The 18,592-nt window shown below is 38.4% G+C and overlaps 1 protein-coding gene across 1 annotated transcript in view; it reads left to right on the top strand.

Annotated features, from left to right (window-relative positions):
• Nucleotides 1-79: 79 nt before the first annotated feature.
• Nucleotides 80-18,592, top strand: part of LOC104167181 (importin-5) — a gene marked incomplete at its 5' end in the record, with an annotated part of 19,726 nt that continues 1,213 nt past the window's right edge. Inside the window, 15 exons of the mRNA XM_009707360.1 lie at nucleotides 80-204; nucleotides 294-383; nucleotides 480-653; nucleotides 881-1,099; nucleotides 2,354-2,437; nucleotides 3,256-3,388; nucleotides 3,490-3,611; nucleotides 4,142-4,238; nucleotides 4,750-4,922; nucleotides 5,379-5,490; nucleotides 6,103-6,158; nucleotides 9,934-10,056; nucleotides 10,693-10,912; nucleotides 14,369-14,597; nucleotides 16,165-16,306. Of these exons, the coding sequence (XP_009705662.1) occupies nucleotides 80-204; nucleotides 294-383; nucleotides 480-653; nucleotides 881-1,099; nucleotides 2,354-2,437; nucleotides 3,256-3,388; nucleotides 3,490-3,611; nucleotides 4,142-4,238; nucleotides 4,750-4,922; nucleotides 5,379-5,490; nucleotides 6,103-6,158; nucleotides 9,934-10,056; nucleotides 10,693-10,912; nucleotides 14,369-14,597; nucleotides 16,165-16,306 (2,099 nt within the window). The remainder of the gene's footprint in view (nucleotides 205-293; nucleotides 384-479; nucleotides 654-880; nucleotides 1,100-2,353; nucleotides 2,438-3,255; nucleotides 3,389-3,489; nucleotides 3,612-4,141; nucleotides 4,239-4,749; nucleotides 4,923-5,378; nucleotides 5,491-6,102; nucleotides 6,159-9,933; nucleotides 10,057-10,692; nucleotides 10,913-14,368; nucleotides 14,598-16,164; nucleotides 16,307-18,592) is intronic.

Here is an 18,592-nt window from a genome sequence, read left to right as displayed (position 1 = left end):
AAAAAGTAATCTGTCTTTGTGGTGCTTTTTATTTTCCAAAATGAATAACATATTTATTTTCATTTTTACTCTTCTGTAGCTGACTGGAAATACAGACATGCTGGCTTGATGGCGCTCTCGGCCATTGGAGAAGGTTGCCACCAACAGATGGAGGGAATTTTAAATGAGATAGTTAATTTTGTTTTGCTATTCCTTCAGGATCCTGTAAGTATAATTCTATTAACTATTTCAAAATGTTTTCGTTTCTGCTGTCGTGACTGCTTTTTAACTATTTGAGGGAAATACTTTTTCAGCATCCAAGAGTAAGATACGCTGCTTGTAATGCAATCGGACAAATGGCAACTGACTTTGCACCTGGCTTTCAAAAGAAATTTCATGAGAAGGCAAGTAGTAGAATAGTTAAGAAAAAAAAAAAAAAGTGGTAAAGCTATGTCCCCTTCAAAAACTTGTTCTTCTGAAAATAAACATTTCTTTGTCAGGTCATAGCAGCTCTTCTGCAAACCATGGAGGATCAAGGCAACCAGCGTGTTCAGGCCCACGCAGCTGCAGCGCTCATAAACTTCACTGAAGATTGTCCCAAGTCACTGCTTATTCCGTATTTGGATAATCTAGTGAAGCATCTTCATTCCACTATGGTGATAAAATTACAAGAGGTATAATATACTGAGCAAATTGTTTCATGGAGGGTAACCTTGTCACATACACAGAATAAGAGTAGCTGCACTAAGACCTCTGAAATAAGCCAGTGTGCATATCTGCTGATGTTGGTCTAAACTGGCAAGAATTAGGATACGTATAAGAGCAGATTTTTACATGTGGCATGCTTTTAAGTAAAATATGTGCTTAAGAAATATAACACTTTATTCTTCCTCTTTCCAAGTTGATACAGAAAGGCACTAAGCTAGTTTTGGAGCAAGTTGTGACTTCAATTGCATCAGTTGCAGATACAGCAGAGGAGAAGTTTGTTCCCTACTATGATTTATTTATGCCCTCTTTAAAACACATTGTTGAGAATGCTGTTCAGAAGGAATTAAGACTTTTACGAGGAAAGACTATTGAATGCATCAGCCTAATTGGTCTTGCTGTTGGTAAAGAGAAGGTAAGCTTAGATCTTACTTAATGGTCTAACTGTGTTTTCAAATGCCTTTGTTTTTTGCAGTGTTAACATTGATTTAATATATTCACTCGTTAAACATAGAGCTATGTTGCTGATTTCTGTGCTTGTCTTCCTGTTTTCATTTCTAAGGTGACTGTCTTGCTGTGCAGATTCGCAAATTCATAAAAAATCTTACGAAAATATTACAGCTTAAGTTATTCTTATCACACTGAACAATGTTGAAAGGAAGCATTTTTTTTCATTTGGGTTTTTTTTGCCTTAAGAGAAATACTTCAGTATCTCATTTAGGCAGAGTCAGAATGGTGGGTAAAATATGTAGTTCAAATGAAACTTAGCATGGTTTTTGTGTGCGGATGCCTGAAAAAGTTGAAATGTGCTTATAATAGAACTTGAAGTACTTGTTTGCCATGACGTTTGATGTATTTGACAGATTTTTCCTTTTTTTTTTGAGAAGTTGGTTAAAATATATCTCTCTAAAAGTACTGAAAAACAGCTGTGAAGGACTATATAAGAGTCTTAAGTGATGTTTTGCTAGCAAGTTCACATTATGGTTTGCAGATTTTCATTTTATTGAGTGAAGAAAACAGAAAATCGCACTTCAAAGTAAAATAATGTGATGTACACAGTACAAAAATAACAATAGCCCCCTGCAAGATTACCAACCCTTTCCTTTCACTTAGAAGGACTACCCGTAAACTTACCGTTCACGTGGCTAAATTTTAAACAGATTTTAAACATAACTAATGTTTAATAAACATTATTCCTGGAGGACTGCTGGGAACATGGTGAGTGAAAAGAGGGGAGATGTAACACCATTGGGGCATCTGATGTGACGTAAAGTGATACTAACTCACGAGTAGGTAGCTCATGCTGTCAGCTTTTATCGCAGTTCCATAAAGAGGTCAAAATAGCAAGGAGAGTATCTAGGGAAGTTAGAATTGTCAGATATTTTTTGTGAGTATTAGTATTTTTTTATGTGGTGTTTTATTTAAATAGTCCTCTGCTTTCAAGTGTATGAACAGAAATACAGTGAAGCTTAAGACAAGGGTGACTTGGTGCTGCTTCCAGAAGAAGAACTTGTGTTTTCACTTTGATCTGCATTTTGGTGTATTTCCAGCTTTTGTGTCTTGATAGTATGTTGGACTTAACACCAAACAATTTAAGCGAGCATTTAAGTCTCTGAAAAGTACCCTTTTAAATTGCTTTTAAAAACATATAGTTGTTTCCTATATCTAGTTTATGCAGGATGCATCAGATGTAATGCAGCTGTTATTAAAGACACAGACAGACTTCAGTGATCTAGAAGATGATGACCCACAGGTATGTTAAAATTGTGTCTTTATAGTGCAGAGCTCGTTGGTTAGTTTTAAAAACATTCTTTGTACATGTGACATTCCTGCCCCCCCCAATGTAATTACACCTTCAGACTAATTGTTCAGCATGTCTTACAAAAATTGAGATTGATTGCCGTAAGATGACCTTAGAATCTTTCACAGAAGCATGTTTAGGAAATGAGACTTCCAGGACCTGTATTTACTGAAGAAATTTCAGCATGTGGGTGATTGTTCCTTGCCTGTTAGTAACTACTTTGTTTGGCACTGTATGACCTACTCCCTTGCTGTCACCTTCTTATAAATAGTTCAACAGGACTTGTTAGACAGCTGTTCTAATGAGTGGAGAGCTATTTTGACTTGTGCATCAGCAAACCGATACTCCTCTGAAAACACAGTACTGCGCTCTTCTTTGCTCTATTTGCTATTTTCAGGGATGTGGCTCAGTAGTATCATTTAAATTCAGGAAATTACCCATTTTGGAAATAAATTTGCTTTTCAAGACAGTCATGATTGCATTACAAGTACATCTTACACTGTCACATTTTTACATGTATAGCAACTTTGATCAGAGGAACTGTCGTTGCATTGTTACAAATAAAGACTTGGGACAGGTCTTTTGAAGATGCATTTTTATATGGATTGCATATTGGATGAGTTCTTCTCTTTGAAATAAGTTTTAGGCACTGCTGACAAATTCTTTGAAAAAGTCCTATTGTGTGATGTTGTTCCCATATGCTTTCCTTTTAAGTATGCATTAAAACAAAATGTGAGACATGAAAATTTTGACTCCCTTCTCTTTTATAGATTTCTTACATGATCTCAGCGTGGGCCAGAATGTGTAAAATTCTTGGAAAGGAATTTCAGCAGTACCTTCCTGTTGTCATGGGACCTTTAATGAAGACTGCATCCATTAAACCTGAAGTAGCTCTTTTAGACAGTAGGTTTAAGATAATGTTTTGCTTGGAAAAAATACTGAAATAAGTGATTTTGTAGCACTTCTAGATTCTTCTGGGTTTTTTTCTCCCCTCTATGTAACAGCACAAGATATGGAGAATATGAGTGATGATGACGGTTGGGAATTTGTAAACCTAGGAGATCAGCAAAGTTTTGGAATTAAAACAGCAGGCCTTGAAGAAAAAGCAACTGCATGCCAGATGCTGGTGAGTAATAGGACAGTTTTGGTGATGTATGTATTGCTGGGCAATTGAGTCTGAAGCCAAAATCTGTAACGAAAATATTCTTTATATCATCAAATGAAAAAGTGCTGGTTTTCTTCAAGTGATAGTGTTAAGTTTGGATTTCAGACACTTCAATGCGTGTAGCTTGCTTGAATAAAACTAGTTTCTTTACTTTGGAGCTTCAATTTTTAAGATGAACAAATAGTATTCCTTTGTTAGCAAAACTTTTAAGAAATTGGAGATGTTAAAGAGTAGTTCCTTTTTGCAAATATTGATGTTTCTGAATTTGGTTTAAAAAACACACGTGTGTACTAAGAGTGAGAACTCATGCTGCTATCAGGGTTTCTTGAAATACTACAGTGGGAGGAGGTAGGTAAATGGATTATTGCATGTTTTTAAAATAAATTTCAAAACCTTAAACTTTTAACAATTTGTCTCACCATTACGTAGTTGAAAAACATTAGCAAAGGTATTTTCTCTTAAAGGTGGCATTTCCATGCTTTGTATTTCAGGTTTGCTATGCAAAAGAGCTAAAAGAAGGATTTGTGGAGTACACAGAGCAAGTCGTAAAGCTGATGGTTCCCTTGTTGAAGTTCTATTTCCATGATGATATCCTACTAACAAATTCTACTGTGAAAGTGGAAACTTAGTTTGGAAGAATCAAAGTCATGCTTACTGTTTTCCTAAATGAATTGAAAATGCTAGTGTTAAAATATTGTGTTGCTTTATAGCAGAAATTGTTTCCAAGAGCGTTGTTTTACACACTATTTTAGCCAATGTATCCTACTTTTTCTCCTAATTTCTTTTTAAATAAACATGTCTATAATGTTAAAAGCAAACAGTAGAGAAAATGATGTTTGTGCTAACAAAGTGAATGACAACTTCAATAGCTTTTCTGTCATGGCCTGAAACAGGCTTGAAACAATTTTTAAATAGCAAACAAGTTTAATTTTCTTATGATCTTAATCTGTATCTAATTAAGAAATGAAATGCACTTCAGTGTAATTTAAAAAAAAATCCATTTCAGGTAGACAACTAATAACTTCATTATGGTGGTGGATGCTTAAATTCTAAGCACTTTATGTTGGCCTTGATTATTTTATTTCCTTAATAATGAAACGTGTTCGAGTGGCAGCAGCAGAGTCGATGCCTCTCCTCCTTGAATGTGCTAGAGTTCGTGGGCCAGAGTACCTCACGCAGATGTGGCACTTCATGTGTGATGCGCTCATCAAAGCCATTGGGACAGAACCAGATTCAGATGTTCTCTCAGAAATAATGCATTCTTTTGCAAAGGTAACTTTCTTCCTTACAAATTCCGTAGTGTTACTGCTCGTAACTTTTTACGGTAAGAAAGGACGTGTGTTTGATGTTCATTTAAATGGCTGAAAGAAATGCAGGGCTTCCTCTACATGAATTTTGGTTTGACTGTAAGTGTTGTTATAGCTGATTGAAAAACTTAGTTGTGCTTTTTTTGCAAGAACCAAAATACCAAAGTATTAACCTAAAATAATTAGCAGGTTTGTTCATTTTAATTGCAAACCACTGAAGTTATGAGCATGAAATGCAGAGTGGTGCTATGCCTGACTTGTATAATTTGAGCATTGATTACAGTATGAATGTTCTATTAGTATTATTTCTGCTAGTGATCAGTTAAAGCAGAGCATGTATTAATATTCTCTGTGTGCTTAGATTTTATTGAGGGTGCTCATGTAACTTAAAACTGAAAACCTGATCGTTTTATTTCACTAGTGCATTGAGGTAATGGGAGATGGATGCCTTAACAATGAACACTTTGAAGAACTTGGAGGAATATTGAAAGGAAAACTAGAAGAGCACTTTAAAAATCAAGAATTAAGACAGGGTAAGTTAACACAAATTCCTGTTAACATGTGATAATGGCTGTTCTTTAAAGCAGAATTCCTAATAATTTCTGAACATACACAAAAAAAGCTTAGTTCAGATTTCTTTAATTTGCATATTTATGTGAGAGAATTGGGCTTTGAAACAACAGAATCTATGAGTTACATTTGTAAGCTCCGGGAGGATGAAGATGGCATCATTTGCAGAAATACTGTAGTGTAAGCAAAAGTTGATGGACAGGTTTACTTGAAGACAGTGCACATGTCTATGGTGGTGTCATTTCTGTGGGGTTTTTTCATCTGAAGTCTTTGCAGTTTTCTTAAAGCAATGGTAGTTTCTTGTTTCCATGCACTTTTCTTGTCCTTGTGGACAAGTTGGTGTATTTATTTCTATTTCATGTACTTTTACACATTCTTAAACTGAGCTGTCTCATTATACTTCTTGTTTTTCTGTGAAAGCTCTTTGAAGCTTCTTAAAGATGGAAAATTCCTGTTGTGTCTTCAGCTACTGTTTCCTATTTTCTAAATTTGTTTCTGCATCATTTTTTCCCTTTCACAGGCTTCTTATGCATTTGTAGAAATGTAATGGGTTAATATTTGGTTTTTTTCTTTAGTGAAAAGACAAGATGAAGACTATGATGAACAAGTTGAAGAGTCATTACAAGATGAAGTAAGTTGGTTTGGGGAGTTTTTCCACTCATAAAGCACCAGGATGGAAATACATTACACAGATATGCTATGCTACTCATTTAAAGCATAGTGCATCCTCAGAATTATTTCTTCCTGGAAGAATGTTCTGTCACCATATTCCTTCAAAACTGCAGTAAGAAATGGGTCACACTACATGTGTGAATTAGACTCTAATACGAAAGATTTCCTTGTCTGCTATACCGAAGGAAGAAGTTCAGCATATAACTCTTGATTTTCTTCGTGCTCTCAAACAATTCTCAGATGATTTTAAATAGTCTGCTGTCAAATGCTGTGTCTGTGATAATCTAAGGCCTGCCCCTGCTTTTTCTTTGTGTCTTATGACCTAGGTGGCTCTTAACCTTGAGCGTACCTCTGATGTGTCAGCTCAGGAGCCTCTCAAAAAGAATAGACCTAAAATAGCATCAAAGGAGGACAGCAGAATGAATAGCTGGCATAATGTGTTTGCTTATGAGACAACACCAAAGTGACTACTTATCCGCGAAGATACTGAACTGACTTTTTAGTTTGAAGTGAGGGTGACTGTAGAAGAGATAAGATAGTTCTATTAAATCATTATTGGTATGGAGAGAGTAATAAAGATTAGTAAGTCACTGCTGCTTGTATCATGAGATATAAAGGATATTCAGTAAATTTAAGAACTAGGAAATTTTTTTGCCATGCAATGCAGGTGTGAAGCTTGTGAAATTGAGTCGTGAAGCTTGTTTCCATGAGTTTAACCTGTATGCAGACTCCAGAGTATATCTTAACAGATCATGCACGCATATGTAAATACTTTCTTAAATAACAGTGTAGTTCTTGATCCCTTTTCCTTTGGGAACCATCCAAAAGGATAGATTTCTGGTGCCTACATACTGCTTGGGATCAAAAAATAACAAACTCAGGTTCTGAGCCAAGAGCATTTCCTGATTTTTTTTCTCCCTTTCTTACCTGCAACATTTACTCTTCATTCTTGCAGAGAGTGAGTTAGGTGGTTTGTTATCTTTTTTCTTACATGTCACTCTGTACTGATAATGAGAGAAAACGCTAGCAAGCAGCAGTTTCAGAAAAGCTGAATCTATACTCTGCAACAGAGTTGCAAGGCATTTTTAAAAATGCTTTCATTTATATTTGACCTTGCTGATTTTTTTTTGTAAAGACTGCAAGGAAGACTTGTCTGTGTTACCCTGTGAAAGTAGGAGTGGGACCAGAATGTCACTTGCCATATGGACAGAATTAACGTATGGTAATGAGTAACATTTAGATATACACCTTTAGTCCCAGAATATGTTTATGTAGCCCTTACCTGAAGGCAGCAGAAATGTAAGGGAGTACAGAAGTCATGGAAGATACCTTACTGAAACTACTGTTTGAGTATCCGGATATAGCCCTAGCTTAGGCAATAACTAGGCTGCTGGTTTGATAGAGCCTAGGAGAAGGCATACAGTAAGCAAGTGTTACACTTGCCCCTTGAGCACCTGTTATCAGCTATTAGTAAAGAGGCAGTACCAGGCCAGGTGGCCCTTGTGGTGCGCTGCAACAGTTCTCTACCTCTGTTTTCATCTGTGTGTATGTTCCAGAGTTAGTGCTTGATTTATGCCCTGACAATGCAGAAGTTGCCTAACCAGGGAGGGTTTAAATGTCCAGTTGTGGGAAGCTGCCTGTTGCATGAGAAATACTTTTTAGTTTCTCACCAGGGACTAGAAACTAGCTGTATTCTGTTCTCCCTGCCTGTTGAAGTATAAACTGATTAAAGGAACCATACTGAGTACAACAGAACTTGCTTTAAAATAAAGTTAAAGAGTTTTTACAACACAAATGTATCTAGGGAACAATCCTCACTTGCAGGTATAACATGAATTGATAGCTGAATCTGAGCTAAGGATCTTTGCTTCACCAGTGAGATGCATTAATTGGGCAAGGTGAAAAAGGAAGTTAAGCGAAAAGAGGAGAGGATTAATATTCCTTCTGTTTTTGCCACAATATTCTGTCACAAAGGCAGTTACCCATTTACTTTTCAATAAAAGCTTGTTACAGTATCTGTAAGGTACAGAAGAGGAAAAGGCCCCTCTGTCTTCTGTAAAGGGAATCCATTGAAGCGGTAAATTGGCACAAAACAGTGTTTGTCGTGACGAAATTTTTCTATCCCTGAAACATACCTTCAAGTCCTAGGCAACCGAGTACTAGCAATCGACTTACATTTTTAAGAAGGGTGAAAAGGAGCACCCTAGGAACTACAAACCAGTCGGTCTCACTCTGTGCCGGGTAAGGTCATGGAACAGATTTTCCTGGAAGCTATGTGAAGTCACATGGAAGACAGGGAGCTGATTAGAGACCGCTGACATGGCTTCACAAAGGGTAAATCATGCCCGACAAATCTGGTGGCTTCTATGGTGGAGTGACTGCGCTGGTGGATTAAGGAGGAGCAACTGATGTCATCTGTCTTGACTTCCATAAGGCCTTTGACATGGTCCCACACAACATCCTTGTCACTAGATTGGAGAGATGTGGATTTAATGGATGGACTATTCGGTGGATGAGGAATTGGCGGCATGGCCATGTCCAAAGAGTTGCATTCAGTGGCTCAATGTCCAAATGGAGATCAGTAACAAGGGGTGTCCCTCAGGGGTCGATACTGGGACCAGTACTGTATAGTATCTTTATTAACAACATAGGTAGGGGGATCGAGTGCACCCTCGGCAAGTCTGCAGGTGACACCAAGCTGTGTGGTGCAGTCAACGCACTGGAGAGGCAGGATGGCATCCAGAGGGACTTTGACAGGCTGAAGAGGTGGGCCCGTGCAAACCTCATGAAGTTCAACAAGGCCAAGTGCAAGGTCCTGTGCTTGGTTTGAGGCAATCCCAAGCACAAATACAGGCTGGGCGGAGAATGGATGGGGAGCAGCCCTGAGGAGAAGGACTTGGGGTCCTGGTTGATGAGAAGCTCAACATGACCCGGCCATGTGCGCTGCCAGCCCGGAAAGCCAACCGTGTGTTGGGCGGCATCCCAAGCAGCGTGACCAGCAGGTCGAGGGAGGGGATTCTGCCCCTCTGCTCCGCTCTGGTGAGACCCCCTTGCAGTACTGCCTTCAGCTCGGGGGTCCTCAGCACAAGGAGGACATGGGCCTGTTGGAGCGAGTCCAGAGGAGGACACAAAGATGATCCGAGGGCTGGAGCACCTCTGCTGTGAGGACAGGCTGAGAGAGTTGGGGTTGTTCAGCCTGGAGAAGAGAAGGCTCCAGGGAGACCTTAGAGCAGCCTTTCAATATATAAAGAGGGCTTACATGAAAGATGGAGACCTTTTACCAGGGCCTGTAGTGACAGGACAAGGGGCAACAGTTAAACTGAAAGAGGGTACGTTCAGATTGGACGTAAGGAGGAATGTTTTTACAATGAGGGTGGTGAGGCAGTGGCAGAGGTTGCCCAGAGAAGCTGTGGCTGCCCCATCCCTGGGAGTGTTCAAGGCCAGGTTGGATGGGGCTGTGAGCAACCTGGTCTGGTGGAAGGTGTCCCTGCCCAGGGCAGGGGATTGGAACAAGATTGTCTTCAAGGTCCCTTCCAACCGAACCATTCTATGATTCTGTCATTCTGTGATGAGACCAAGAGTTAAAAAATAGTGGGCTTAAAAGTTGTTTCATGATTTGATTTTCTATAACCATTCTTTTTATTCCATTAGTTTAGAGGCTTTACCATTTCATGTGACTTCCACTATTTTAAAGATCATTAGTCTTAATGTGAGTTGTATTCTTTTCCTATCAGGATGACAGTGACGTTTATATTTTGACTAAAGTATCGGACATTTTGCACTCAATATTCAGCAGTTACAAGGAGAAGGTACTGCCATGGTTTGAAAGGCTACTTCCGCTAATTGTCAACCTAATTGTAAGTACCTTGCTGTCTTTTAATTTGACTTTGATTATCCTTTTTTCTGATGTGTTAATAGGCCTTCTGTGCTGGAATCTTGGAGAACTTGGTAGACAGAACTTAGCAGTTACTGTTTTCCAAAATAGAGGCAGTTGAAGGTTTGTTCTGGATCCCACACCAGGTTGTTACCCTATGCTTTTTGAACAGCTGCACTGCTGTGCTCCTTATAACTTCTGTGTTGCAAGACCCAGGATCATCGAGACACACAACTATTTTGAGAAATTTAATTTGCCTGGGAGTGTCTGTTACTCTCTAAAATGGATTTCAAGAAGAGGGCCAAAAAATTGTTGAGGACTAGTGAGGAAAATTGAGACTGAAATAGGTACCGGAGTGTGAAATAGAGGTAAAGGATTTTGTGTAAAATCATTATTCTTTTAATTAGTTCAGATATTCACCTGGATTTTGGGTTGTTTATGGTATTGCTGCAAGTATCACTACAAAAAATTGTGTGTTTGTAGGATTAAATTTAATCCAGGAAGATTTTAACAAAAATACTAGACTGCTGTTACTATGATTGTTCTGTCTATAGAATCGTTGACTGTACAAAAATTACCAATTTTAAGGTGGCTTAAACGTTGTCTGGTTTTGATGCAGTGTCCACATAGGCCGTGGCCAGACAGGCAGTGGGGGCTCTGCATTTTTGACGATATTGTAGAGCACTGCAGCCCCTCCTCGTTCAAGTACGCCGAATACTTCCTGCGGCCAATGCTGCAGTCCGTATGTGACAACAGCCCAGAGGTTAGGCAAGCAGCTGCCTACGGGGTTGGAGTTATGGCACAATTTGGTGGGGACAGCTATCGGCCTTTTTGCACAGGTACGTACACGCATCTGATAAAATTATTTGAATGTGTGATTCTGGGGGGTAGGAAAAAATATAATTAAAAATTACTCGCCTTTTGGTTAATGAGGTTTATTGCCTTTGGCAGTGAAATAGATTGCCAGTATAACCTGTGTGGCGGACTGGTGATGATTAGTAAAGTACCTGAATTCCTTGGGCTTTTAATGATGTTCTGCTTAGTAGCGTTTCTGTTGCAGCCCTTGCTGCTTAGCAAACTTGTTTTACATATTTTTTTAAAAACATATGATGTGACATGCAAATGTTAAATTTCATAAAAAATAGCTTTTTGGTAGACACCTGTCTTGTAGTTGCTTTTTATTAATACTAATGTGGTTACATATTAATGCAAAACCCTTTGGATGTCTGGAAAAAGTATACAAGTGACCTGTACTAAGGATTAGCATAGAATACAACTGATGTGGCTCTCTGCTTTCCCGTTATATAAAAAGAAGGAGCCTGATTTTTGTGACTTAAAAAATACAATGAGTATGATAATGCCTATCAGAAACACTTTGTCTGCTTTCATTCTGAATGTCTCTAGTTTCTCTAAAACTTCCAAGTTGTCTTGAATTTAAAGAAATGATTATCTGCTGGCACTCTTCCTGCCAGTCAACAAAGTTAATTTTGCACACTAAATAGCATCCCTTATCAGGCAGGTTTTTTTTCCTTTTTCAAGAAGATATTTAATCAGCTGTTTCAAATATGTGTTTCACATGACTCTTAAATGAAAACTGAATTAAATGATGTAAGAAAACAAGAACCATGTGATAGGGATAAATTAGGGTTTTAACACAAGCCTTACGTACACCAATAGAGGTTGTAACTTTCACTGTTAATGTAAATGCAACTGTCACCTGGTGAAAATTAAGATGAGAGGTCTTTTTTAAAAAAAGAAAAAAGCAAGGGCAGGGGGCAACCTTGCAGTGAAACATTAAGAGCATTAAAATTTAAAATTGTCTAGAAAAATAATTCCTAAAAGTTTTGTGGGATATTTTTTTTTTGTGAACTTTTCAGTAAGGTTTTTACATCTTGTCCCAAGACTAGAGGAGTAAAGAATGAGGTCAAGACCATTCCGATTTTGGAGTTTTGGGGGTTTTTAGCATCTGTTGAAGTCTAATTTTATTTTTCATTCCTTAGACTTTACCTTGGCCCACTTAAAACTTTGTAACAACTTTGATCCTTTCCTTTGTATTTGGACAAATAATCCTTGATTAAACCCAGACACTTGGCTTCGCCTTTAGTTGGGTGTTTAGATAAAATAACCTTTTTACTTTACAGCATACAGCTTATTAGGAGGCACTTCAAAATTATTTTAAATTCTTTTGTATGTACATGAAAGAATTTTGTGATTTAATAGATGAAGATGTGCTGTGATTAGAAACAAAGTAAATCCATGGCATGAGAATCTTTCTACCCCATAGGTTTTACTGTCTTCTCTGAAAACATGTTTGTGAGCTTTTATTTGTAATTTAATTTCTTTACTGATTAATATATGGCACTGGCATATTTTGCTGTTGCAAGTTTGCAGCAGTATGTAAAGACTTGAGACTATTCAGAAAAAGCAGACCTATTAACATGAGCGTTTTTGGCAATCAGTTGGAAAATGCAGGAATATAGGGAGAACTTGTAAATGGCACAAGAGCAACATCATGTTGAAACAAAACAAATTAAAAATAGAATTAGTAAAAAGCAAAGAAATAAGGTTGAGGGAAAAACTACAGCAAATCAAGTAACTTTCTAAATGAGGTTACAAGGTCATGATTTATGTGACTGTCAACGTTGCTTCTATTTCTTATGTGGGTGGAAGAGTATAATCTGCTTTTCTCCAAGAATATTGTATTAATCAACTGCATGTGTTTCTTCCTAAATCGTATCAGTGGCCTCGAAACTTTCAGTGGTGCAAGATGTCAGAGCAGTCAGTCCCTGGAAAAAACCTACTGTTATTACAGAAGATGGTCTTTTATATAGTCAAAAGGGGGTTTTAGGGATTGTCTACTCACATCTATGTGAGAATAGATCTGTTTTCTAGACAAGAAGAAAACTTGTCTGCTAAGCTGTAGGGAGAAGACTCTGCTGATTCATTTTGATGCCCTCCTAATCTTATGGCTGCCAGGACATCCATACCTACAGAGTCATCCAGTAGTATTAAGGAGTACGAGGAAACACAGATGAGATTTAGCCTCAGCCATCATGAAAACCTGAGTATAAAATGCATACTCAGTTTGTCTGGACGTTGTAGACTTCTATGAAACAAATTCTGCTTTGCACAAAAGTCCAGCATCGTTATCCTGCATTCAGTACACAAGCTAGTGGGTCTTGTGTATCAGCCCCATAAAAGTATTGCTCATCTAGCTTAGGGTTAATCGTATTTTTCCATAGCTGCTAAATTCTTCAAAACTCTAATTCCGTGAAGTTAATATAGCAAGTGTCACTGTGTATTCCTTAACTGCAAAGCTGCTACTTACTCATCAAAATGAAGTAGTGTGAGATCTCGCTCTTCCTCAGTAACTGGAGTTATTTTGAAGAGAGCTTTCTGCACAATTCCACAACCTGTTTTCTGTGCTGATACAGAATTTCACAGCTTTAGCATTATATTTTTAGCAGAAGAACGCAAGGACAATTGTTCCTGCATGCATGTAGGGTGCTCTGAAGTCTGCATGGACACTTGTATCTAAAACGTTACATTAATGTTCATTTAGAAGTGTACATGTGGTTACCTGCATAACTAATAAAAACCCTATATATAATTGCTATTAACCTAGCAAGAAATTGGCATTTTTCCTTGATGTTTGATTTTTATGATCTAAACCATACCAGGTGGATTCAGCAGATGAGATTACTCCTATGAGCTTTTCCTAGGGCACTTTTTAGTGGTGGAGGCATGTATGTGTACCTACATATATATTCTTATATATATATATGTGCACAGGCAATTAGATGTACAGCAGGTATACACAGACTGTAGACATGCGCTACAGACCAAATTAATGTGAGTGTCACTGTTATCGGTGCTTTTCATCATCCGGTGTTTATAGAACCTGTTAGATTAAAAAGATAATGCTTGTTAGCTATGTTCTTACTATACAGTATAATGTTTTGTGTATCGTAGATTGTGTAACTCCAATTGAGAGACACAAGAAGATAATTTTTTTTTCCCTTCTGAACTTAGAAAACAAATCCAAACTTCTGCAGTAGCTGTTTTCTTGTATTTCCTTGCATAGCTTTATCTACGTGTTTGTTTTTCATATATTGATTATTGAGCAGGGAAGAACCTAGAAGAAGTGGGACATTGGGATGACTGGATTTTGGTGCTTGAGCCACAGAAAAATCCTGGTTTTGATACGTGCCGTAGTCTCATGTAGAATTTGTGATGTTAATAAAATATAACTGGATTGTGCATTAAACTTTATTCTTATGTTGTTTGACAATTAGAGGCGCTTCCATTGCTGGTGAGAGTTATTCAGTCACCAGATGCCAAAACCAAAGAGAATGTCAATGCAACAGAGAACTGCATTTCAGCTGTAGGAAAGATAATGAAGTTCAAGCCTGACTGTGTAAATGTTGAAGAAGTCCTGCCGCACTGGTTATCATGGCTTCCACTCCATGAAGATAAGGAGGAAGCTGTTCATACTTTCAATTATCTGTGTGACTTAATTGAGAGGTAAGGCAAAGTCTTGACATTAATGCAGAAAGTAAGCCTGTTTGCAGGTTCTTTCCTTGCATTCATTTTGCAGAACTGAAAAACTGCCAGGTTAATCTGCATATGCTTTAGAGAAGATAATTTCGAATGTCAGAACCGAGCCTTCCACAGTGTTATTGCTGGTTTTTTAAACAGTCAGGGTTCTCATCCTAACAAACATCTGTATGGCTTGAAAAAATCCCTGGCTGCTTTATATGTACGTGATGGGGAAGGATCAGCTGGGAACTTCTACAGAAAATTTCAGGAAAATTTTTTATATTCTGCTTACATATCAGCACTAATAACTGCTCAGGTCTTTTTACCTAAGAGCAGCACACAAGCCCTTGCAGCCTTCATTTCCATAACCTTTTAAAGTAGCTTTGTATCTTTTTGCTCTCCAAAAGCTAGAGTATAAACAAAACCGAGTACAAAATAGAGAAATAATGCAGATGAATTCATGGTACAGTGCTCTCTCCCTTAATAAGTTTTTATAATAATTTCAGTCATTATTGAAAGCATCTTGTCTCACAGCTTGTTCTGTAGATTTGTGCTCCCTCCCATAGGTCAATGGAGGAAAAAAAAAAGATGCTTTTTCTAGCGTGGGTGCAACTTGCACCTCATAATTGAGTGGAAGAATGTCAGCTTCTGAAACGTTATGTGGTAGCCATGTTCTGGTGGACGCCGTATTCTATCTTAGTAGAAAAATAGAAAAGTAATAACTTAGATTTCCTGCAGTCTTTTCTACTATGTGAATACCTTGTATCTCTTGGTGCTTTATTAAGGCAAGGTCTCAAAATGGGTGGTGGCAGCTGAGATCCCTAGGCTCGTAATAGTACAGTTATGTAGAGGCACCGTAATACTACTACTGACGTGCACGCATATGCACATGTATATAGAAATCAAGAATGACAGTACTAGCACATACTTGTACCCAGCTCTGTGCAGGTGGCTCAGCCTCGCTAGGTACTTCTCTGGAGCTCTGTCAGTCCTACATTGACAGCCGCCGTGTTCCAGCAGTGGTTGGTAGCAGAGCTGGAAGTAGATTGCATTTTCCACCCACATCTCTGGTTGCCAGTATTCCTCTACTCCAGTGCTTGGCTGGGAAAGAGCGAACAGAGCTGCTTACTTGCTGTGTCAGCGAGAGCGCTGGCGGAGAGCTGAAGTCAGGGGTGCTCCTGACGCCGGTAACACAACCTCCTCCCCCTTGCAGCACTGAGAGAGAGAGGAACAAGCTGTTTTAGGCAGGGTATTTCTGTCACACTATTTACAGTTCCATCTGCATGGAACTCAACCGTTCTGTAAAGTCCAGAACTTCTTCCTGATAAAGTGTAGGCTGATTAAAGAATCAGCTGGTTACATATTAACAGGAGAGGGAACATTCTGTCAGCAGGCAACAAAGCTGTGCATACTTACTCGGTTGAGTGAAACTTGGGTGTAAATAAGCGGCTTTAGAATAAGGTATTTCAAAATCACTCAACTTACATGTAAAATGCTTATGTTAATTTCTTTTAGTTTAATTTATTTGTAATATATATTTTGATTGTAACAGCAACAACCCAGTTGTCCTCGGTCCCAACAACTCTAACCTTCCCCGAATATTTGGTATAATTGCGGATGGTGAAATTCATGAAGCTATTAAACATGAAGATCCATGTACCAAGCGGTTGGCTAATGTTGTTCGCCAAGTGCAGGTAAATAAATGCTTGCTGAGGTATCAAGGGAGCATTTAGAATCTACTGTCAGAAGTAACTGAACTGTTAAGCCAATTTTGAGACCCTTGTCTCCTAAGACAATAATGCTTCAGCCAGTGATCTTGGAGGTCCTTGGCCATGCCTTGAACCATTAATGATAAATCTTGGTAATATTTGCACTTGAATAAAGTCTGTCTATTTCGATAAACTTCAGAAGCTTATTAATTTAAAAAACAAAAAGTTTTAAGATACATGCAGCTAGGTGGTTAACATGCTAGCCAGTATCAGTTGTTTGTGGGTTTTTTGGTTGTTTGGTTTGTTTTTTTTTCTGAGCCAGAAATTAAAACCTGGAGGGAAATCTGCCTGTCCTTATATCAGTGAACTGTACTGCAGGATTTGATCCAACACGTGGCTGCTGTAAGGGTCCCCAGCACCCTGCGGTGACTTACTGATATAGCAGAAGCTTGGGATCTTTGCTAGAGAATGAGTGCAAACCACAAGTAATTTTCCTACTGCCCTCTTTGATCCAGTGCAGGTAGAGGTGGCCGTTCAGTGTTTTCCCTGCCTTTGGGGAAACACCTCAAGGTTCGCTTCCTTCATGCCGTAATGAGTACTTTGGGTGCTGGGGGTGTCCAGGTATGGAAGCTGCACCCCGCTACAGGGCTGTAAGCAATAGCGCTCCTAGGGCAGGTCTGATCCGGGGCCAGGTGGACACCCTTAACAGTTTGCAGCACCTAATGATAGAAAGCAGTGTGCCTGGCAAGCATACAGCTTACAAAAATTTATAAAAATTATAAATCCAAATAGAGGATTTGGAGCAGCAGCTCTTCAATCTGTTCTACCTAGCATGCTCTGACAAAACTCAGGTTCAAGAATTTTAGGAAAACTTGGTTTTGGAAAGGATTCACTTGGATGAGTGTATCAGCCTGTGAGATCCATTACGTCTGGTAGAAAGTAACTTGTTAAAACTCTGAAGGCATAAAAACAATGAAAGAAAGCAAAGTTTCGAAGCGAAAGTGGTGTAAGTGGCTGCTCTAGATTCTGGCTGACAGATATGAATCCTCGCTGTTAGTACTTAAAGTTTGGGTATGGAACTTTATATTAGGGTATACTAATGTATTTGTTCACTTTACCTGAAATGCTCAAGCTTAGTTGTTTTGTTTTTTTTTTCATTAAACAATACAATGTCATATACAGGTATAGATTAGTTATGTACAGCAAAGTCTTGTTTTGGCCAAGAACGGTAGAAACATTAATATGGAAACAAGACTTCTGCATTGGTTAAACGATTTACCTTCAGACTGTGGGGAAAAATCTTAAAGGTCATGGTTTTTTAATAATACAACTTTAGTATACTCTTACCAGTCCTATCTCTCTTCACATGTAGTACTTTGACTTTAGTAAAGCACTGTAAATGTTTTATACCATGGTGGGAACTTTAAAGGCTGTGTAGTTGCTAACAGTCTGCTGCCGCTGCTTCTTCCCAGATCCCAGGAGAAAAACTTTTCTTTTTTTATGCTCTCAGTAAGCTGTTCTACTGCCAGCAGCTGACAGAAGCAACATTATGGTCATAGTTGGAATTAAACTTTTTTCCTCATGCTTAGGTATTCTCAGACCAGAAATATTTCAGTGTAGAGTATCAGCTTAAATGTGGAAAAGCACATTTAATTCTGCAATATTCCATTATACATTGAGAGTGTAAAATGCCTAATATTGTTTAAAACTAAAAACAGAAACCCGAACTCAGCTTGAGGACTTTGTTTTCAAATTCTTTTGAATTCTCTAAATCCATTTTTATTTGATTTTTTTTTTTAAAGTGTGTGAGAAAAGGGTGTTATAATAGAGCTGAACATAAAATATACCAAATATAAATCAAAACAAATTAATTTACTTCAAGTGTACTGCTATCGCAAAAGACCTACAGCCAGTCATCTGCAATTTTTTTTTTCCGGTCCTTGTCCTTCTAAAGAAAGCAGGGTGCCAGTTGCTTCCAGCTTCTATTGATAAGTGAATAAATACTTTTTCCCAGCCTTTTGTAATCTTCAGCATTTTCTGGTCCCTACTGATGGTGACTTTGAAAGCTAATGTCTCAGCCGAGGGCTGTGGTAACACAGGTGAGGTATACCAGGGGACAGGGAAGTGTGGGTTTACATTTACCCAGACAGATACTGTGAACGTTCTCTTCTCTCTGGGGAGTAATTTACCATTCCTTTCACTACAGAGTAACGCCCTGTGTTGGCAGCAGAATTTTGCCCGTGCACCCATAGTGTGTGTAGCATCTCATGC

Source organism: Cariama cristata, unplaced genomic scaffold (assembly GCF_000690535.1).
Source record: "Cariama cristata isolate BGI_N322 unplaced genomic scaffold, ASM69053v1 scaffold3519, whole genome shotgun sequence".
In the NCBI taxonomy this organism is placed as follows: Eukaryota; Metazoa; Chordata; class Aves; order Cariamiformes; family Cariamidae; genus Cariama; species Cariama cristata.
Note: the sequence above shows the minus strand (reverse complement) of the source record. Positions and strands in the feature narration are given on the sequence as shown.